The 23,235-nt window shown below is 36.8% G+C and overlaps 1 protein-coding gene across 5 annotated transcripts in view; it reads right to left on the minus strand.

The window, feature by feature from the left end:
• TSGA10 (testis specific 10) overlaps positions 1-22,063 on the minus strand; it is a 30,340-nt gene extending 8,277 nt beyond the window's left edge. For 3 of the 5 annotated variants that reach the window (XR_014880568.1, XM_085213764.1, XM_019623087.2), the window contains exons 1-14: positions 21,895-22,063; positions 17,498-17,713; positions 16,715-16,780; positions 15,554-15,754; positions 13,631-13,804; positions 13,388-13,465; positions 10,797-10,948; positions 9,334-9,449; positions 7,291-7,445; positions 5,994-6,049; positions 5,589-5,757; positions 3,363-3,473; positions 2,655-2,840; positions 767-976 (exon numbers count right to left, since the gene is read on the minus strand). Coding sequence is in view for 4 of the 5 variants with exons in the window: in XM_085213764.1 (XP_085069890.1) it covers positions 767-976; positions 2,655-2,840; positions 3,363-3,473; positions 5,589-5,757; positions 5,994-6,049; positions 7,291-7,445; positions 9,334-9,449; positions 10,797-10,948; positions 13,388-13,465; positions 13,631-13,804; positions 15,554-15,754; positions 16,715-16,780; positions 17,498-17,713; positions 21,895-21,951 (1,947 nt within the window). In the remaining variant the exon portion in view is untranslated. The remainder of the gene's footprint in view (positions 1-766; positions 977-2,654; positions 2,841-3,362; positions 3,474-5,588; positions 5,758-5,993; positions 6,050-7,290; positions 7,446-9,333; positions 9,450-10,796; positions 10,949-13,387; positions 13,466-13,630; positions 13,805-15,553; positions 15,755-16,714; positions 16,781-17,497; positions 17,714-21,894) is intronic. The other 2 variants (XM_085213786.1, XM_085213794.1) reach the window with 2 other exon arrangements.
• Between the last annotated feature and the right edge of the window lie 1,172 nt (positions 22,064-23,235).

Consider the following 23,235-nt stretch of genomic DNA (forward strand, 5'->3'; position numbering starts at 1 on the left):
CCAGTACTTGAGGTGAGGCCTCAGCACAGAACAGAGTACTTTTTTACTTTACAAAGCAAAATCCAAATTATTTGGTCCTAACGAATTAAAATGAGTTTTCCTTATTCTGAAAAGCCAATTTTCCATCGTCAATCAAAACTTTAGTTCTCTCGCCTATAAACAGTTCTGATATTCTACTTCTGTATTTCAGAACAAAAGAATACTAAAAATCATATATGTTTTGTGAAAATAAACACTACTAAAACACTGAAAGAACAATATTATTTTAGCATCAGAATCTTCACTAAACTCTCCAGCTGCATTTCTGTATTTTCCTATCCTAAAACTCTTGCTTCCCTCTACAATTCCAGGAAGCCTCTTCACTGACAATTTCATAAAAGAATCACTTCTGTTGCTTCCTAAAACTGTCAAGCATTCTAATGTCCATATCAAGTTTCTTAGCTAATAAACTACTCTAGCTACTCTGCCTATTAAGTGGCTGAATGTGAAATCCAAGACATCTGTCAAGAAAACAATTAGTAATATTACATCCTGAATTTCAGTACTTGAAGTAAAATTTTGTAAAGCAGTGGTGGTATAGACAGTACACAATATCCATGCTCTGAGGAGTATGTTTCTGAGGTATGCTTAATTAAACATTAAAAAAAAGGAAGAGGCACTGGTCATCAGTAGAGATTTCTTTGATCATTCTACATCTGAAAGTAGTTTGAGATCCCTTAAAGTATAACATTAACATAAAATTATTTTGTACATTTATTTCACATACCCTTTCTACCTTCTCTGATGTGGAAGTTAACTGCTGAGTTAATAGTTCTTTGCCTGCATCTAATTTAATGCAAAGTTCTTGCGTAGATATGAGATTTGCAAGTATAGACTCTCTCTCCTGATGTATGTTTTGAAGCTCTCCTTCCATTTTCACAATAGACTTGTGTAAGGTAGAAAGCTGAGACTGGTATGCTTCTTCTGTTGTTAAATGCTATAATAAAGCAATATCAGATAATCAAAAGTGTATTGCAAAGAAATTATAAAACTGCTTCCAAATTCCTACAAAAACATCCTACAAAAATATCGTTGTGATGATTTTTAAGAGATGGCAGTAGTTTATTCTGGAATACATTTTAAAGTTATTTCTTTAAATAACTTCTGTATATAAAATAAGTAGAAAAAAGATTCTTGCTTCTGATAGCAAATTCAACTACCAACATTTTAAACTCTCTTCTTAGGATTCTGTTATTTCTCCTGAGCTATTAAGATTCAAAATTCTGCCATACGCCTCATTTCATTCCCAGATAGAACCTCTTATTTTTAAAATAAAATGTATTCTTGCATGTAGAAGAGCACTGAATGCTCAAATACTGTCAGCCATCTTTACGTTGCTGTCGCCCATAAACTCAGGCATGATGAAGAGCTGACAGAAGCCACACTAAAATGAAGTTTACAAGCCAGCAGCAGCAGTTCTGACTAGAAGCACTCTGAATGTTGTGTATTTTAAAACAACACAACCTAGATTTTTCCCTTTTGAAAAATGCCTGTACCTCAGCAGTCATACCTGTCTTGTATTTCCAACCACTTTTAACCATTTAATTGTCAATGTGGCTGAGCATGGAAGTTTGACAAAGGCAATGGGAGCAAAGAGACAAAGCAACGACTTCCCTGAAAGATCTCTTATGACTGAGATGGAAAGAGATGGTTGTAGGGGGAATACATTACATAATTCTAGCTCTGACTTGGCCAAAATAAATAAATTAAAAAAAAAAAAAAAAAAAAGCGCAAGGGCATAACTAAGCACACATTAAGATTTCTGAATTAAAATTAGCGTGTTTAAGATACATGACTTAATGTAACTGCTGTGAACCTGAACATGATATCCATCTGCAATTCTGACTGCGTTTGTTGGCACATGAAGAGGACTGTTTATTCCTATAATTAATATCAGACGTGGGAAGGAGGTAGAAAGATAAAATCTCTACCCATTTTAGGCTGGTTAGACAAACTAGGACCACAAGCCAGCTTCATTATATTAAAAATCTGCCACACAGTTGTCCTGTACTGGTTTGCTACTATATTCTCATCCTTCTTTATGAACAGCTGCAGACCAGCTTCTATTGACTATCTAATGTGCGTGAGAAGCCCTCAATAGCCTCTGCAATATTTAAGAAGCAGAGATGATTTGTGGCAAAAACAGCAACCCCAAACCAGAGCACAATTTAAATATTCATAGATTTAAGTCCTTCAAATTTTCAAATAGGAAACAGATGTTTGGGAAATGTAAAGCACTGGAAAGGTTGAAAAGTTGGAAGCAAGGAAAGCAAGGACTGAAATGTACCAGGGGACAAAGCACTAGGTATGTTTCAGGTATGCTGTGGAGTTCTGTGTGAGCTTATGCCCTCCCTCATTTCAAACATGATAGCTGTTTTTTCTTTGAAATGTATTATTTTTTATTTTATGTATTATTTTTATTTTTCCCCCAAGTATGACATTCGTATGACTACTAATTACGTTATGAAATAAACCCCATATATTTCAATGTAGCGACTATCTCTAAAATTCAAATAGAAGTGGTATAAACTGTAATTTTAAACAGCTTAAAATAAGCTTAAAATACTACCAGATAATTTCAAATGTGAACTACGGAAACAATGATTTCAACTTACTTGCTCCATCTCTGTTTCAAGAGTCTTCATTTTCTCTTTCAACCTGCGGTTCTCAGATTCTGCACTGATTAATGCCAATCTGACAGAGTTACAATCTTCCTCTGCTTGATGGCACTTTGCTTCCCAACTTTCTCCTTGTTCACAGGCTTTGTGGTAATTCTCCAAAAGCTCACAGTTCTCTCTCTCCTAACACGTAAAATTTGTTTAATATTTTACAGTACGCTTCTCAAAATAGAGATGTTTACAGCTGTGCAGGTATGACATAGTAGTGGATGTTCTCTTTTTATTGAGAATCTTGCATTTAGCGAAAACATTGAGAGACTTCTCAGAACAAGTGTTTTGTTCCATGCGGCCACATTGTGATGCGTGAGACACTTTTGTTAAAAATGGCTGAATTAACACTAAAAATGTGAAGTACAGGAATATATTGCAAACTTTTTTCTGTTAATTCCATACAGTAGCAGAGACGAAAGAGTCCCAAGTTCCTATATTATGCACTGAAGTTTTAAATTTAATAAACACACACACACACAAAACAGTGAAATATACTTCGTTACTTGTCTACTGGAAAATCAGCTAAGAAAATGCTTTCAACCTATTAAAACTGTAGTAGCTGAATACAGATGAGTTTTGGAAAGATCTTCCATGGAAATATGGTTGCAATTTCAATTTTAGTTAGAACAGCTTTAATCCACATCAAGTACTCACTTTAAACTTCAGTACTCCCTTCAGTCTGGCAATATCAGTGTTTGAATCCTGGGCTTTCAACTTCATCTCATCAAGCTCATTCTGGTACTTAGTTATTTTCATATGTAGTACCTATGAAGAAAGATTTGTTTCATAAGGCTAAAGTATACTGTTTGTACCTTGACAAAAATAAATAGAATTCATATATATCTAGAGCATATGCCTTTATAAAGTATATACAAAATATAAGGTATGTGGATTTCTACAAATGAAATTTGGCACATATCAAAAAGATTTACCTTCTTTGACTTTAAAATAATACTATATCTTAAAATGAAGAAAAACATAAATCAGAAAGTATAGCCATTAGCTAGAAAAAGGCAGATGGTTTCTTCAGCAGCTAGGTGGTAAACAAGCAGCTCCCACTTTTTGGATGGTATAATCCCTTAAAGCTGCACTTTAGAAAATGCAGGAAAATAAAAAAAAAGAAAAAAGAAAAAAGCAACTAAGTGGTCATCTCTTGATCAGCAAAAATAGAGCCACACGCATTAGGAGAATGCACACTGAAGATCTGGCAACTATTGTTTGAGAAACAGAAAAACATGAAAAGGATTGCAGAAAGATTTCTGGACAAGTCAATTATCATCTCCCTTCCTTGCAAACTACTGTGAGAACACTCCACTGCAAGAAGCAGTACGTATGGAAAAACAGATGTAGGCTATGGAGAAATCCCTGTTCCTGTTGTGAAATGTCCATAAGCTGCTGAGAAAGGTGCTCTGGAATTCTGTGAACTTTTTCAGCCCTACTGAAGAAAGAGGAATGCTAATTGAGATGCTTGGAATTGCACCTAAGTTAATGGAAAAGCCACAAATAAAAAAAAAAATACATATTATAAAGACACATCTATTAAAAATTAGTTGATCATATGAGGCTAAGATTCTTTTGTATCTAACTGCTTCTATAAGCATACAGACACATTTCAAAGAAACCATGAAGCTTTTGAAAGCAGCTACAAGCAACACGTAGCTTTATTTTGTACCAGCTGACCACATCAGAAACAATGGGGATTATAAAAGATTCTGAATAGATGAAAGATATAGATGAATAAAGAGATGCCTCTCAGTAATCCATGTTTCTATTGACACTCACTATCTATCCTTAGTGATTATAACATTTGAAGAAGAGGAGAAAGTCAGGAAATAGAAAAGTATATTCAAAGAAGTAGATATTCTAAGTAGTTGAAAAAGTGTAGAGGAGAAAAAACAAGCATGAGAAAACCTGAATTAAGGCAGAAGTTTTAACAAAAAGAAGAAAATAGAACATTATACAGCGATGACCTATCGCGAGTACTAAACTTAATTTCTGTCTGCATGGAAAACATATTGCTGTGTGAACATCACGTGTGCATGAGATGAGACTGTAGTCTAGATGTGTGTATGGGAACTGCTAAATCACAGCCTGAACCTCTGATGGATCACCTGAGGCAAGGCAACTCACCTGTGCTGCCAGAAGGGGTGGAGCCTGGCTTCACCTCTCCTAGACCCATTTAAGAGATGACTACCAGTGGGGAAGGATCTCTTCTGGAGATCCCTCCTTTGGAGTTTTACAGTGAGCTCAGGACAAGGGAAAGCACTCTGTCTATTCTCTTTTTTGGTATAATAACCTGCTTAGCCAAACTCTCTTGTTTATTTCGTAATTATAGCATCTGTATATTCATTGATTATACAATGCGTTAACTGCTTTTCTGAGTAATAATATACTGATAAATAACACATTAGATATTTTAATGTATGATAATCAGATGTTGCCATTATCTTTTACCAAAAAGCCCCTTTAAAGAACAGTAAATACAGTCCTGTTAATAAAGCTATTTATTTATTATTAGAACCTTAATAAATGTGTACTGTGCTTAAATACGTGAACTTGTATATGCTCTAAGCCAGTCGCAGCATGGTACAATAAATAGCTGCTGTCTCCTTTACAGCACTTTTCAATGTAAGCAATGGTTATAACCACCATGATTTCTGGTCTTTTACAAAAAAACCAGAAACAGAAGAGTTAAGCAGCTGTTTCTGGAGATAAATATCCAAACCATAACACAAGAGCAACTGAGCTTCTTTATGCAAATGACCTAAACAGGAAGGAAGTGAAAAAATCATTTTGAGAAATGAGTGCACGAATTCTATGCACTACCAGAAAAAATACTCCATTTTCTTTTTTGGTCAAGATTTCTCTATCCATATATACCTGATTTTCTTGTTTAGCGTTAGAAAGATGCTCTTGTAACCTGTCCTTCTCCTGAGCTAACGTTTCTCTGTTGTTGTTAGCTTGTGCAAGCTCTTTGTTGGTTTCTTGCAGCTGTTGACGCAAACTGGTGATATCTTTCTCACAGATACACAGCGCTTCAGCAGATCTTCTATGTAGCAAATAATAAATACTTCAGGTATGACAATGCTGTTCAACCTAGTAAAATGATAGCTTTCCCGTGGTTAAGTTTGCAAGTTGTGAAAGAAAGCTGTAACATTTTAAAATGTAACAGAGTAGAAAAAAACAATTCTACATTAGCACATCCTATAATCTTTTTTTTTTTTTTTTGCATTAATGCTATGCACTAATCAAAACTTAATTATGATCTTGAAATTTTATCCTTACTGTATCGAACGCTCCAAATCAGAAATCAGAATCTTCAAATCTGAAATGGTTTTCTCCTTAAAAAGAAATACAAAATTAAGATAAACTCCTCACAGCTTTAATTCCCTTTTATTCAGTTAGTTGATTAATGCAAAATGGATTCTGATTTTCAAAGTTTCATCGTGTACTGTTTAGAGCTGAAAATTCTGATAACCTACTTTGGCAAATAAAGGAACAAATATTACCTTCTGCAGAATGTAACCCTTTTAATTAAATTTCTTAATCCTTTGTGGTTAGAATGGTGGCATTTGTCACACACTCCCAAAAGTAAATATGTCTTCTGTCTGCTAGATAAGTTATCACAGTCTCTCTACAATTAATAGACTACCAGAGTTTGGTAGTTTTTAACTGATAAAACAAGAACTCTGTCACTGTATTTCCATTAAAACAAAACAAAACAAAAAAAGCTAGCACAAACTGTATCAGTTCATTCCACTGTCTCTGCATACAGATATTAAAAGTATAGATAGGCTAAGCAAATGTTTTCTACTGAAAACCCAAGATATATGAGAAACAGCCATTGCTTCTGCAAAATAGGCACCATTTACAATTTACAGTTTTTAATATGTGGAGTCATTGTTTATAGCAAGATGATTATGGCCTGTCTTGCAATATCCTATCTTCAATGTTATGTTGAAAGTACTGCAACTTCTTGAGTTAACAATCACTACATTTATGAATTACCTCATTTAGTGTGTCCTAAATCAATATCAAGATAACTTAGGCTGAAGAGAAAAACAATGCTTCAGACCTAAGCAGCTTCATTATAGAGATTGAAATCACACTATGCAAAAAACAAACAAACAAACAAACAAAAAAAAACCCTGATGCATTTAGCCTAGATAAATACCTTAAGATGAAAAGGATATCATTCAAATGCAACATGAATGATAAGAAACGCAGTACTACTTGGTACTGTATCTTTAACAGTAATGAGCACTAAGGAAGAATTCAGGCTAAATTTTATGATAAAACATTTTGTTAGCTGTTTACTTTTCTTCACCTGAGGAAAATCATTGAAGTCTCCTCTCTTGATAAGTATAAGTTATGCAAAAAGCCAAACATGAGGAGTTCAACATGGCTCAGACCCACTATTATTGAAGTTAACAAGAATTTTATCATCTTGAAACTGAAGCAGGTCAGCACTGAGCATTGCTGCAGATAACATTATAAGATAGTTATGATGACCCAACAGATCCTTCCTCTATTTAATCTCTCGTGATTCCATAATTCTAATTATTTACATGTTAGAACATACTTTAATCTTCAGGTTTTCCTCACAAGTGATGATCTTCTCTCTTTCTTCTTCCACACACTCTTGCAAAGTTTCCTTCTCTTTATCAAGTTGCGCAATTGTATCTTTCAGTGCACAGATCTTCTCTTCTTGTACAGAACTTCGTTTTGAAAAGTCATCTGAACACAGTCAGAAAGGTCTTGTTATTATAAATTCAAATCATTCAAGATAAAAACTATTTTGATACACTTCTGAAGCATAAAATAAGGGGACAAAAGCTTTCCTTCAAGAAAATACCAAAGCAAGTGTGTTTTCAGAAACACAGGTAATCCCAGTGATACTTGTAGAACTGCATTCTTCTTTCAAGGACTTAAATTACTTGGCTAAAAATAAATAAATCTATCCTTAAATGGCTAACGTTTAGATAATTCAAATAATTTTATTGGGCATTGTAGAAATAAATGGCTTAAATAGAATTACAATAGACAGAAGGCACATGAAGGCTACAACCTGGAAAGGCTAATATGAAATAAAAGAGATAAATATCCCAATACTAGACAGTTTTTCAGAAACAGTGTTTTATTTATATAAACTCTGTGTACAAGAGTTTTAAAAAAACTCATTTACAAAATCCGAAGTCACTTAAGTTCAAAACTATTAATGAAAAAAACAGTTAATCTACTTATCAGAAAATAAAATTTGAAAAGATCTCTTTCCCTGTCTTCATTGAGCTAACAAAGTCCTGTGCACTGCATTTACCTTTAAGTGGTCAGATAATCAATCCTTATTTGAGGTGCATACACTGCATTCTCAGGGAAAAACTACAGGAAATTCTTGTTACAGTGAAATTTACATCTCATAAAAAGGATGCAGGTTGCAAATTGCTTCATAAATGTCAGTGTAACTGGATGCACCGAATGATACTTATTAACCACTTCCAGGAGATAAAACATTCAAAGTAAAATCATATGTGGCCCAGTCTTTTAAAGACATGATACCCATATATCCACCTTCCAGTCTTTTTCCACAAACTCTCCCTATTTTAATACACAAGATGAAAGACACTCAGATTTCCACATCCTCATGAATCTAGACTGCAACGTGCTTCAGTCAGATGATTGGAGGTCTTAGATGTGAGATTCTGAAAAGTCTCCGTTCAGCTTTCAGAACTAAAAGGCTTAAAATATGCTTAGTTTGGACACATTTCCTGGGAATGATTTAAACATGCAATAACACATAGGCAGATGCCCTGTTAAGTCAGTACTTCACTACATCAGGGATCTAGAACTTTTTAATGTGATATGTAGATTTTAACGTGGACAAAATATCTTTTTTCCTAGGTTTCTCAGCAGTGGCTTAAACACCTTAGCCAAAGCATTCAAAAATTTAAATTTGCTTTGAATTAAATGCTTATTCAAGTTTTAGAGGCTTAGAGCTGAATAACTGGAGTTTAAAAGTTGTAAGTAATGAAGAAGAAGATATTTTAATAGCTGTATTTTCCATTCACAAATGCAACACTTCATTTAACAGTACATCATGTTGACTGTATCTACAGAACAAAATAAGACTTCAGGCACAATGCATTTGTATTTCTGGAAGTGGTAACTCATTAATTGGCACACTAGAAATAATTTCTGTTTCCACTTCCTTCAATCCCTTAACAGAAAAAGGATACAACATTTCATATAGAACATATTCTACAGAAGATGCTTTCCTGATTACATCATCATCTACTGATGCTGAGGGATACAACCACCAGCTTAGTGGAACATAAATACAACTGATAGGCTCAGTCACAGCACGTTAATACCAACATCCATTGTTGAAACAATAGTATGTGTAGTGATCAAAACTTAGTTGCAAAAGCTTTACTTATATAATTTTAAAATGCAAAAGCTTTCCAACAATGAAAGAAAATGGACTTTGTGCATGAAACATTAAAACTACCAAAAGTCTATTTATTTATTTTCAATAATTTTGTTCTTTCTACATAACAGAAACAAAAGAAAAAGCTGCAACATAATTATCCAATGAAATTTTATTAGGAAAACTGTATCTGTCACTCACCAATTTTTTCATCCAGAAGCCTAATTTTCTCTTCATTAAGTTGAATTTCATATTTTTTCTTAGTAAGACTTCGCTGTGCCTCTGAAAGAATCTGCTCTGTCTTTTCCTTCATTAGACTAAAAAAGAAGAGAATTCAGATATTAGAGGACTTAATTCCTTTTTGAAACGCCACTAAAATGGCAGAAGTTAAAAAGCAAGATACTTCTGTTTATTTTAAACTATTGAGAATATTTTATCAATGTTAGCCCTAATTTCTAGATATTAAAGTCTGAATACTACTATAAAGAATCACAGGAAAGTAAGAATTTTTTACAACAGAGACAAAAAAATTGTTAGAAATGATTATAAGAAAAATCTTTACTTAAAACACACACTGGAATGCTTGACCTATTTTAAGTTATAACTTACTAGTAGCAACTAATCTTCAATAACTCAGTTTTTATAGTATTCATAAATTTGACAACTTGTAAAAAACAGCAGCAATGCCGGACAGGTTTTGACAAAGGAGTTCATGTTACTTCAGAAATTGCAGTATTCTTGGAAAGGTATTGTGGAACAGCACATCATTTCCACCAATTAAAATCAAACAAAGAAAAAAATTACATCAGCTATTCACCACCTACACCAGTCACTGTAATGACATGCGGGTTTAGGAGAGCATTTGCCTAACTGAATTACAGCTTATGAAATTGTCGTGGTTTTATGATTTTCGGTATTCCACATCATAACATCATGTAGATGATGTTACACTGTTGGAACATTTACAGGTGTAGAAGTAGAAAAGTCGCAGTATCTTCTGCTGCAGTCTGCTCACCCTGTAACCTAGTTCAGCATGTGATCTGTTCCTTCTTATCTCTCTGCACAAATTTATCATGTGCTTGATCTTCCTCTCCAGTCAGTAAGTAGTCCTTTTCATCATGAACTCACTGACCTATGCTTTCTTCCCTACAGCTTTACTCGAGTCTAGTCCCACTGTATGTTTCTGAACGCTGTTAGGAACTCCAGTCGAGCAGCAGGTGAGGCCAAAAACTCCATGCAAGGCTTTAGTTTTTTTTCTGCTCCTGAAAAAACTGCAGGACTAAGAAATGGATGTTTGAAACTAACTAAACATGTGACACTCATTAGTTTGTGTTTGTTTGCTTCAGCATCAAAGGAAAATGATTTTTATATATTTGTAATTAAAATGTAATTCATCAAAACACATCAATAGCTATGGCTTCTAATAGCAAGTTCCTAACCCAAGCCATTTTGCTTTTCCACTGAAGATGATCTTCTTTACATCATAATAACAACAAATCAACATTTTACATATAAATAAGCAGTGAGGAAAAACATTTAATTCCAAAACAGAAGGATGTCTCACAAGCACAACTGTCATAAGTTCTCTTTCCTTTGAGCTAAACGTAACCCAAAAACCAAGGCTGACATTACTTAAACTTATGCAGTTATATACTTTCACTGACCTCAGTGAAATATATTCATCTTTCTGGTGGCTTAGCTCATTCTCAGAGTCCTGGAATCTTCTTGCCATTATTTTTACCTCTGTTTCCAGAGAATCGATGTGTTCTTTCATTAGAGCCATTCTGGACATCTGCTCTAACCGTTCACTATCTAACTATAAATATAATTAAACATTAATTAAACAGGAAAAGCTGGAATAAAAAGCTGATTTGCATATAAATACTCACCTATTTACTCAAATTCTACTCTTATTAAGACAAATCTTTCACTGAAGGAGAAATCTCCAAGTTTACTCAGAACCTCCCAAGACAAAAAGCTGAAATTTGAAGTACAGTTTCTAGGTCTTTTAGATCCTAGAATATTTTGATTTATTCATGTAAAATGTTGTGTTGACAATTAGGTGGAAGGGTAAAAACGTTTGGTATTGGTCATCCTTAAAATTTTCAGTCACGGAAAACACTACTGTAACTGTATGAAGGGAGAAACCAGAGTTTCAGATGCAACAACACCGATGATGGGTTTAGGTCTCTGTTAAGGTACAAAGCTATGCTGGTAACTGGGCAGAGAAGTCACTCTAAAACCCTTCCATTACGCACCCTATGGCCAAGAGACCACCATGAGGCCTTTAAGTATGTACCTAGAACAATGACAGATCTGTCCCAGAAAATCGTCCTTAGGTTCCTGCAAAGTTAGTCTGGAATGTCCAATTTAAGGAAATCTGTATTCGATTACTAAAACATTCATACTTTACATTCAAAGTATTTTCCTTTCTAAAACAGCTCTTTTCAGGTAAAAAATTCTCATGTCATGCCTCTTATTTACTAATTCTTTCAGGACTAGTTTCTGTGTTACTACAATAAAGCTCAGATTGCTGAAGATCAAGTCAATTAGAGCTTGGTATACAGTGACTTTCTCAGTATTAGTGCCATAAATTTCATACTGAAGTATATCATCCTCAAAGGATATCAACTAAACCGAAGAAATAAGACAAGTACCTAAAACAAGACTATTCCTGATACTCATCATGCTTCATACATTAAGCATATGATTAAAGCTGATCTGCCACTCAGAGTAGTCAGTGGATTCTTCATTACAAATACATTCAATTTAATATTTTAATTCTTAGCACTCTACTTACAAGCTTTGTACAATTTAAAAGGCTGAAAGGGAGAAATAAAAATGAACTAAAATCTATAACCACAAGATCTAGAAGAAAGAGGCACTATATAAATCAATGCTTATCTATTTTAAATCAAGTTTTACTAAGACTGTATATACACTCAAGAACTGTATTTTATTAATGCTTTCATTTTCTATTTGTATCTATTAGCTAACAATTGTACATATACTTATATTAACTTATATTGGAGATAAAGTATAATTTCATTTTCTTTTGTGGAGTACCAAGTCTTAGTAACATGCAACCATAAGACAATCCAGGTTGGAAGACAGGCTCCAGCTTAAAGCCCTGGACAAAGTAGCTCTGAGACCAGCTTGCTCAGGGTTTTATTCAATCAGGTCTTGAAAATTTCAAAGGCTGGAGACTGCTTCACTGCTGACAGACCTCATGGGGAAAAAGTTCAGACTGAACACTCCTTGTTCCAATTTATGACCTTTGCTTCTCATTCTCCCACCATGCACAGCTGTGAAGTCTTTCTCTGACTAAATGGTGAATACTGGCAGGTAGCACTTAGGTCCCTCCTGAAGCCACTTAGCTCCAGGCTGAGCAAGTCCAGCTGCCCCAACCTCCTCACAAAGGGCAAGTGCTCCAGCCCTGTCTTTGGAGCCCTCTCTGAAAAGAGTTATGCCAGTTTGGCAATGTCTTTCTTGTACTAGGATGGCAAAACTGGATGCAGTAGTCCAGGTGAGATCTAACACGTTCTCAGTAAGAGGGAACAATCACTTCCATTAAGCTACTGGCTGTATCCTCTTCACAAAGCCTACTATACTCTTAGCCTTCTCTGCTGTCACTGTACACTGCTGGCTAACACACAGCTCTGCTGTGACCCAGGACCTCCACGGTTATTTTAGCTGAGTTGCTCCCTACCCCATTAGTCCCCAGCTTGTATTAGTGCCAGGGATTCTTCTTCCCAAATTCAGGCCTTGGCATCAATCCTTGTTTCATGAGGATTTTTGCATAAGGTTACAGCTGGCCATTCTTTCCACTTTCCTCTGTCCCTGTGGATGACAGCCCTGCTCTTTGGTATATCAATATCTATAACTATTTTCCCCAATTTGGGGAAATCTGCAACCTTTATGTTGCCTCTTTCAGGTCACTAAGAAAGACCTTGAAAAGAACAGGCCTCACAACAGGCCCATGTGATGATACATGCTACCAGCCCCCATCACGGCCTGACCATCCAGATTTTTTGTGTCTAACTGCTCCTCCACCCAGACCCCAACCCCTCACCTGGATACAAAGACACTTTGGGTAACGATATCAAAAGTTTTGCTACAGTCTAGACAAATGACATCCACTATTCTCTTTCTTTATTTCTTCATAGAAGGCATTCAGATTGGCCCCACAGTATTAACCATTAACCAGTATCACCTTTATTACATTTACAATTATTCAAATAATTACTCGCCTTACATTTTGAATAGTGGTTTCTAGCTCTTCAATTCTCTGCTGCAAATGAGCTTTTTCATTAAATGCAGTCTCTTGGGAAATCTGTGTCAAATAACAACAAAATTACATATAGAATAAATCTTAACTTACCACAGACAGATAATCCAATTAACTCTCAGTACCAGAATAGAAATCTTTGGCAACTCTAACTCCAATACTAAGTAATCTTTGTGTTAAAATAAGCTCGAGTGAAAAAAAAACTAAAACCTTCAGCTGCTCCTTGAGACTGTCGCGTTCTGTAGTCATCCTTCGTAAATGTGACAGTGCTGTATCCCTTTCTGTCTCCACATGCCTTAACATCGCTTGAGCTGCCACAGTACTTCTTGGAGTCCTGGTGCATTTGATGACTTCCTGATGAAGCTGGGAAATCTCTTCCTGGGCCTGTTAGCAGTATAGCAGAAATATGGAAATGATGCAACATATTACTGCGTACATAAACCAGGGACTCGTTAGAGAATTTCAGTTAGCATTGCTCAATTGAATGAATAGATTTACATTCTATAAAGCAATCATCAGTGAAAAAGAAATATTCATTATCTTTTAGTAGGCCAAAATAACAACGCGTTACAGTAGCACATCACAGCAGATTTAGTTTAGAGCAATGAAAAAGGTTCATTGAAGAGAATAAGTACAAAGATCCCAACCAGTAACACTCATGAGACTTTTCAGTAATATTTATAAATCAAACTATTTTGGTCTTTAGCAAAACTATTTTTGTTTGCTATTTTAGGAGTGTAAAATACAGTGTGCAAAAAAATAAATACATAAAATAATCTGGTGTGAACTATGTTTAATAATAAGGCATTACTGATAATGCAGAGCATCCCAGAAACCACACAATAATGAAAAATAAAACAATGACTGATATGTATATGCTTTCCCTTAGGAAAGCATTCCTAATTCAGGACAGCACTTACAGTCTTGTATTTAAATGACAAATTCAGAACTCACAGAACTTCAAAAAAATTCTTTAAATGAGTATTCTATAGTTTTAGTTTTAAGTTGTTTTTTTCTTTCATTTTAAACAGAAAAATCAATTTTATTTTCTTTTACATCACAAAATCACAGAGTTGAGGGGCTGGAAGGGAAGCCCTCCAGAGATCATTGAGTCCAACTCTCCTGCCAAAGCAGGCATCCTACATCAAGCTGCACAGGTAGGCACTCAGCTGGGTCTTGAGTATCTCCAGAGAAGGAGACTCCACAGCCTCTTTAGGCAGCCTGTTCCAGTGCTCCATCACTCTCAGTGCAAAGAAGTTCTTACAGACATTTGTGCAAAACTTCCTGTGCTTCAGTTTGTGGCCATTTCCCCTTTCCTATCACCATGCACCACTGAAAAGAGTCTGGCTTCATCCCTTTGCCTCCTGCACCTTACAGTATTGTAGACATCGATCAGATCCCCACTCAGTCTTCCTTTCTCAAGGCTGAACAGACCCAGGTTGCTCAGTCTTTCCTCATAAGAGAGGTGCTCGAGGTGCTTTATCACCTTTGTGGCCCTCATCTTTGCCACCCTAAGTTTTTTTTGCTTAACCATCGCAGCTGTTCAAACTTTGACATTTCCCCGAATTTCTGCCACATGCCATTTGTATTTTCTCAGTGTTGACTCAAGTTCTTCATGTTCTCTCAATATTTTCAAAACATCTGGATCAGAACTCAATCCTTTAAATAATAATGTGATGTAAAGTTAAAGCAGAAAAATTAAATTTGATATGCATTCTTACGTCTGCATTGGAAATTTCCATAAAGGATAAAGTTAGCCTTTAACCTAAGAATCTGTAGACAAACAAAACCACACTCACATAATTCTTAGTAGTAGAGAACAGATATAAGCAGTGTTTTAAAAAATAAATTTTATTTTGAGCAGCAAATGTCAATCACAAATGGCACTGACAAACAGGTGAAGAAATAATTCATATGTAACCAGCTGCAAATAACCACTGAAAATGACACATTTACATTCTGCGTGAAGCACCAGTTAACTCCACGTTATCTGTTTGTTCCCATCATATGCATCCTTTTGTTTATAATCAGTTTTTTCTTCCTGGTAATTATAGCTTTGGTCAGTTGCCATTAGATAAACCTATCCTTACAAAGAAGGCACTCCTCCTTTTGCAAAGTGTTTTCCAAGCTCACCTGGATGTGTGATTTTTTTTTTGACATGCTGTCCCGAGTAGAGCTACGCTTAGGACTTGAAGATGCGTTTCGAAATACCCTCAGCAAACTCTCAGTCTTGCTTTTATAGTAGTCTCTGTCCTCTTCCAATGTCTTAATAAATGTATCAAGCTTTGAAGGTGATTTCCCTTGCCTTATTTCATTCTCTGTTTGCAAAATAGCCTGCATGTGCAAACACAAGATGATGCACTCAATGAAACAGAACTTTTCTAGAGAAAAACACCTCAATGTGAAATGGACAAACATACTGTTCAGAATGAAGTGGAAGCAGATATCTACTTCAAAATAAATATCTATTTAATATTTTAAAGTGACTTTCTGAATGTCTGCATTTCTCTTTTTGTTAAATTTTTCCCAAATTCCAACTTCTGTACTGAAGACTCACCATCTTCCATGGGTAACTGAGCAGTAAGACCTACATGGCCAATTTGGGGGGGTTTCGTTATTGTTGTTTTGTTTAGTATTGATTGTTTGTTTGTTTGAGCGGGGGTTCTTTGTAGGATTGTAGTAAAAACTTGACTATTTTATACAGGAAAGTAATAATCAATTCCTTTCCTCCACACTCCCACAACTGAAATTTGAGACAAATCTTAAAATTACATAAATTAAATACAATTTTGATAACAAAAAAACCCTCTATAAACACATACTTATGAATCCTTTTAATATATTCAAATAATAATTTGATAAGTTGTATCTATTACTAGCAAATATTTTTACAACATGGTAGACACTTCTAAATGTTCCAACAGTATAACATCTTAAGCCAGACAATATAATAAAATCAAAATGTCAAAGAAAAATGTTGCTTCTTTCTGTTTCATAAATGATTTGCAAAGTAATGAAAGCAGTTCAATGCTGTTTTGAAAAAAAGAAGAAAAAAAAAAGGTCATTAAGATTCTTAAAAGCAAAACCATTGCAGGTTAGCTGCAAAACAGAAACGGCTTTCCATCCATCTAGCAACAGCATGACAAACGAGAACAGACATTTTTATCTATTCTATAACTTGTCTGTTATCAGTGAAACAAAGCAAGTGAAATTAACTTGTTGAAGCATTAATTTAATGTGGAAATTAACCAATTTCATAGCTACATATGTATTAAGAATACATGTTTAACTCACAGATTTTAATGTTTTCACCGTGTGTTCCAGCTTCTTTATGTTGTTCTGCTGGCGTTGAACTTGAGTCTACCATAAAAAATTGAAAGAGATGCATTCATCTTTTACATTCTCTAGTGCAAATCCGACATTTTAAGTCAACTCTTCTAGTCCAAAGGAACATTTTGTACATGCTGTCTAATTTGAGTAGGCTGAAAACATGCTATTTATCAACAATACATTTAATCTAGAGGGGAATCAGTTAAAAGTCTTATCTTTTGGTGCAGTCCAGGATTCAGAAAAACAGTAACACTCAAATTATCTCAGGTTAAAAAATGAAAAAGGAATACCTTTTCCCAGAATTGTTTTACCAGGAAACCTTCAAATTCAGGGACAGCCTGACTATACCTATCAGCTAAAGAATTAAGTACGTAGTTACATTAATGGCAAACAAACATCCTTTCTGCCATCTGAACACTACATTAGATAATATTATTATTTTATTATTAACTGCATGCCCATAAAATACAATTTGCCTCTATTCTATGAAATCAACTGCAATCTGCAATGAAATCGCATTCTTTCCTACTGCAAATGTGATTTTAATCCTTGAACCATTTCTCACTTGAAAAACATCACAGTGGCCAGAACCTACTCTTTCCTCATCCTAGCAAATCTATTTGAAAGCAGGGATGAAAGCTAAGATTTCAGCTTAAAGGGTAAAAACAAAAAACCATCAGGTCCCCATAACAGTAGCAAATAACATTAAAATATCGCTGTGTAATATCAATTCCAAGAAGCAGATACCTTTGCTTCTTCTAGTTCCTTATCAGTGGTGTTCAGTAACAACTCGTTTTCCTTTTCCAGCTGCTCAGATAGCTTGGCAATTACAGCGAGTTCTTTACACAGATGATCATTTTTACAGGTCAAACTATCCACTTGTCTTTCAACCACTTGCTTCTTATTAAGCAGTTGTAGGACATGTTGCCTTAGCTCATGGTTTATCTTCTTCAGATTTTCAGCCTACGAGGACAAGGAGGAATAAAATATTTTACTACAGGGATCTGCAGGGAAAATCTCAAAAGAAAAGGCCTGCTCTCAAGTTTCCGACAGCCTGACTTACAGTGGTTCTGCTAGACTTTAAGAGAGCCCTTCAATCATCCTCTTTGAAATGGACCCATACCCTTCATACATAGCGAAGGCCAACAGAAATGTAGTAGATCGATTACTAATATTAATTCAAAAATTAAGAAATATGGGATTAATTATTTTCCTGAAAAAATGTAATCTTTAAGAAAAAAAATCATGATAATTACATGGCCTTTTTCTAAGACGCTTGAGTTGCCATATCATTTTGGCAAGTGTCATCTTTAACTTCTCAGTTTAATGGAGCATCACTTCCTCATGCAGCCTTTCAATTTTCCGAATCCTCAGATTTCTAAAATTTTACTCTAATCAAGGGATATATACATTGTGATGCAGAAAGTCCCTTGTTTACACAGACTATTCCTGTAATGCATGAAAAGATCAGTATCTCAAAACTGAGTTCTGTGAAGTTCCCTTGAATTGAAGAGTTTTCTTCAAGTAGTGCTAGCAAAAAAAAAAAAAAAAAAAAAAAACAACCAACATTTTTAATTACTTAAAGATGATTTGTGGAAAAAAGCTTTTTGGATGGGCGGTCTCCCGTGACATTCGGTAGCTTTTCATTTTACTGATTCTGTTCAATGGCTATGCAAATATATTGATAGGATTGCTGATCCCTTAAGGCCTTAGAGACTCAAAACCCAATACCACCATACTAACAAATTTTCATCACCAACAAAAATCATAAATTACAAAAAAAAATGTTGTTTCTATCATGCCTTTGCACTCTACTGTAGTTCACAATGGCCTGTTCCAGCAGCATAAACCAGGGAGAAGAACGGTACCAGTTATTTACCTCCTAGCCACAAAAGCATAGAGAAAAGTATTTTCTGTATTTTTGCTGTAACAAAATAAAAGAAATACATGTTAATAGGAAACATGGACATGTATCTCCATCTACCAGCATCTCCTCAAACATAGAGCATGGCCAGAAACATTTGTAAATGTTCAAATTCTGTGCAGAACACAGGGATATGAAGCTAGTTATCATTAGCTCTCTAGTGCTGTAGCCTATGATTCCTCAGAAATCAAGAAAGACTTTGGAATGAAAGAAGGGAGAGAAAGATAAACCGCTCTCTGGCAACTTTCTAAGAATAACCATGATAAAGTAAGGTCACTGGAGCAAGTCAGTGAGACATGAAAGAGCTAATGAGACAGGGAGAGTGACAAGCACTAGTGCGTGGCAGTGCTATTCACTACCTGTCATCCTGCTACAACTCTAACGTATAAAGAAGCCCACAGATCTAACAATAGAAGACAAACAATTGTTCACTAGCACAAAGCTCACAACAGCTTCTGCTCCTAGTTACATTCAGGAGTCTCCAGGGAATTTGGGCAGCTGGGTTACTTCATTACCATTTAAAATCTCATCTGAATCAAATGTCAGTCACCAACTATCAGTCTGACTATTAGTCTTAAAGTTTTTTTAAGCAACAATCTAAGTGATGGCTTTCTTAAGGAGTGAGATACAGCTGACTTAATCTGGAGTATCTACAAAGAGAGTTCTAAAATGGAATTTGCATGATCCATTTTAAATGCTCATCCTAATATTAATCATGCCCTAGGAGAACCTGTTTCTTTTCCCCAGGAGTAAGGACAGCTTAGACATCTCTATTACAGCCATCATCACCACTAATGTGTCAAATTAGAAGAGATGGATCCAGCCCTAATATTCTGTTCTCTCTAAAAGTGACACTAAACAACTTTGCTAGTCTTTCCAGAAAAGGAAGAGAAAAAGACTAGTGATTTGCAAGTTCTTAGTAGCTCAGTATCTTACTGAGCACTAAGGACTCAAATTTACAGATAGAATATGTGGTATTTGGTCCCTCACAATACTACTTTTACTCAACATGTGGCAAAAGAACTTTTTTGGAGAAAAAAAAAAAGATGTTTTATTTCCTAAAATAACTGATATTTGTGCTTGTCATAAAGCAGTATCATTTAAGTACCACTATTCCGCCACCTTCCTCTGAACTGTGGCAAAGCTTCATGCAACACTAAACAATACTTGCACCAAGCCTTACAACATGACCAGAAGTAGCCAATTAGATGGTAAAAGTTTATTCATGAAAGCCAGTGACAAAATCTGTGGGATCCAACCACAGGCATGCACAACCATACCTCAACCGTTCACATTCAGTTATTTAATTCAGAAAGATCTACAGAAGCAACTGAATATCTAGAACACACTCAGATCCATCTTCACATTTTGAAGGTCCTCCTTCACAAATCCATGACTACCCTCCATCACCCTTTTGTCTTTATTTCAAAATTCTTTCCAAGATTATTTGCTCTGTATCTTCCTAGTGATAGGAACTGACTAGTCTGTAATAGTTCTCCAGAACCTCTTTTCCACCCTTTTTGAAATCATGAGATGAGATGCATCCAGTTAGATCCCATGAACTAGCATTTGTCCAGATAGTTTAAGTGTTCCTTAATCTGATCTTCTTTCATTAAGGAAAAGTCTTCCTCACTCCACAATTTTCCTTCAATCCCAGAGACCTGGGATTCCTGAATGAAGGTCTTTCCAGTAAAGACAGAAGCAGAGAAGACATTGAGTACTTCAGACTTTTTAGTGTCCTTTGTCAACAAGTCGCCCACCCTATACAACAGTGAGCACATTTTCTATAGCTTCCTTATGCTAATGTGTCTGTGAAAGTCTGTAAAAGCCCTTCTCCTTGCCCTCCATATCCCTCATCAGATTCAGCACCAGATGGGCTTTGATTTTCTTAACTCCATCTTTGAATGCTTAGAGAGCATCTCTGTACACCTCCCTGGTGTACAGAGATCCCTCTTTCACCTCTTGTATGCTTCCTTTTTTTTTTTTTTTTTTTAAATGTACGTTTCAGATTTGTCAGGAGCTCCCTGCTTATCCATGAGCCCTCCTGCCCCTTGCCTGTTTTCCAGTTCATATACATGGACTGTCTTGGAGCTCAGAGAAGGCAAGAACTGAAAATCAACCAACTCTCCTGGACCACTCATACAAAGAACAAGTTACCAGGGGAGTTTTTCAATCTGATCTTGGAACAAGTCAAAGTCTCTTTAAGTTTAGATTTTGATCCTTCTTTTTGTCCTGTTCCTGCCTCTCACAACCCTGAAGTTAACCATCTTGTGGTCACAAAGAAACACAGAACTGTAGGAATCGGAAGGGACCTCTGGAGATCAAGTCCACCCCCATGCTAAAGCAGGTTCCCTACAGTAGACGGCACAGGAAAGTGTCCAGATGAGTCCTCAATATCTCCAGAAAAGGAGGCTAAACTGTCGTCACCGTAGTTAAATCCACACTGAAGTCAATCTTCACATCTTGTACCAGTTCCTCGTTGCTGGTAAGAAGAGAGCCACCCTGCACAGGCTCCTCTATCTCCTAGATCAGGAATTAGTAATCACCACAGTTCAGAAACCTTCAGGACTGCTTGTGGCCTGCTGTGCTGTTCCTTCAGCAGACATCAAGGCAGTTACAGTCTGCCATGAGCACCAGGATCTGCGAACATGAGACTTCTTCCAGTAGCCCAATGAGCAGCCTAATGGTCAACCCTCCAAAGCTGGGCTGCTCCACAAAGTATTATTTAACAAATACTTGAATGTGAACATTACTGACTGAGTAAAAACAGCAGTAGTATTTCCAAAGCCTTAATATTGGTTTTATATTGCAAAATATAACGTTTCCTTTAAAAAAAAAAAGAAAAAAAAGGGGTACGTGTGTGTTTATATATAAAATTAAAGCAGTGCGGCATGCACATGGATTTTACTCTTGACTACTGAGTTCGGACGTTTCATTGCACAGCACCGAGTGCATAGGAATAAGCATACAATAAATACGATGGGACACAGTCGGACACTACAAAACTCAAAGCGATCACCTGAAAACCGACTGCATCCCTAAGGGAACAGGGAGCACCCCCAGCCTCTCCAGGGCTCCCTCCAGCCGGCAAGGTACCACCAACCGGCTCTGGCTCTCCTCTGCCCTCCGCCCTCCACCAACCATCGCCCCGGCCGTCCCACGTACGCCTCTCCCGCGCCGCGCCGGGCTCGCGCTGAAGCGAGCCCCGCCGGGTGTCTACCTTGGGGCGAGCCTCTGCCCTCCCCCTCCGGCGTCCCGGCGACCGCCGGGCGCTCATGGTGGCTGCCCGGGCGGCGTGAAGTGCCCGCTACTCTCGCCCCCAGCCCCGGGCGCTCACCCGCGGCCCAATGGCGAGCTCCCCGCCGCGCCCCTTCCCTCCCCGCCGCGGGCGGTGGCCGCCGCGCCCCAACGGCCGCGTTCCCTGGGTGCCCGGCAACGGCCGGCTTCCAGCCGCCCCTCAGCGCTGTGCCAGACAGCCTTGGCCACAATCTTGGATTTCAGTCTTACTGATTTTGGTACACTGGAAATCATCAGAGGAGACTCTACATTACCATATTTCATAGAATTTTCACAGAATGGCCTGGGTTGAAAAGGACCACAATGATCACCTCGTTTCAACCCCCCTGCTATGTGCAGGGTCGTCAACTACCAGACCAGGCTGCCCAGAGCCACATCCAGCCTGGCCTTGAATGCCTCCAGGGGTGGGGCATCCACAGCCTCCTTGGGCAATCTGTTCCAGTGCATCACCACCCTCTGTGTGAAGAACTTCCTCCTAATATCTAACCTAAACCTCCCCTCACTCAGTTTAAAACCATTCCCCCTTGTCCTATCACTATCCACCCTCATAAAAAGCCGTTCCCGCTCCTATTTATAAGTTCCTTTCATGTACTGGAATGCCAAAATGAGGTCTCCCCAGAGTCTTCTCCAAGCTAAACAAGTCCAGTTCCCCCAACCTTTCTTCATATTTACCTCCAAGAGAAATGTGAAAAGATAGCATTTCAGGTTCTAGGAAAACTCTTCTCTGTGAACATTCATTTTAGGAATGAAGTTATGTTGGTTTTATTCTTGTATGTCTATGGTTTTCTTTAAATTATATAAAGTGGCCTCTCATATGTTGCTATTAGGGCCACAGGACTTGAAGCCACAGCAGCAACAGCCTGAGTCTGACTTATTTACTGTCCATGAAAAAACAGAGACCCCCAGTAGTTACACTGTTGGTAAGATGTCACAGAAAATGCAAAAATCTCTCTAAAATAAGTTGGATGTGTTGCATTTCTGGTGACTTTTCAAAGCCTGTGATTCATGACTAGTGCAGCAGAGTCAGTGTCTGGAGTGCTGCTTCCTGTGGAAGGCCAACTGGCAAATTGGACATTTAAAGCCAAGTATTGAAAGGTATTAGTGGAGCCCACAGGGAAGATGGCATTACTGCTGCTTTGCTCAACCTCTCTTCTACCAATGCGAGCCTTCTTCCTGCTCATGCCTCAAGCACATTTTTATGCATAATTCAACTTCTGCTAGAGCCTATGAAGAAAGAATTACATCCTCTTTGGGTTGTTACTCT

Source organism: Meleagris gallopavo, chromosome 1 (genome assembly GCF_905368555.1).
Source record: "Meleagris gallopavo chromosome 1, MGAL_WU_HG_1.1, whole genome shotgun sequence".
NCBI lineage: Eukaryota > Metazoa > Chordata > Aves > Galliformes > Phasianidae > Meleagris > Meleagris gallopavo.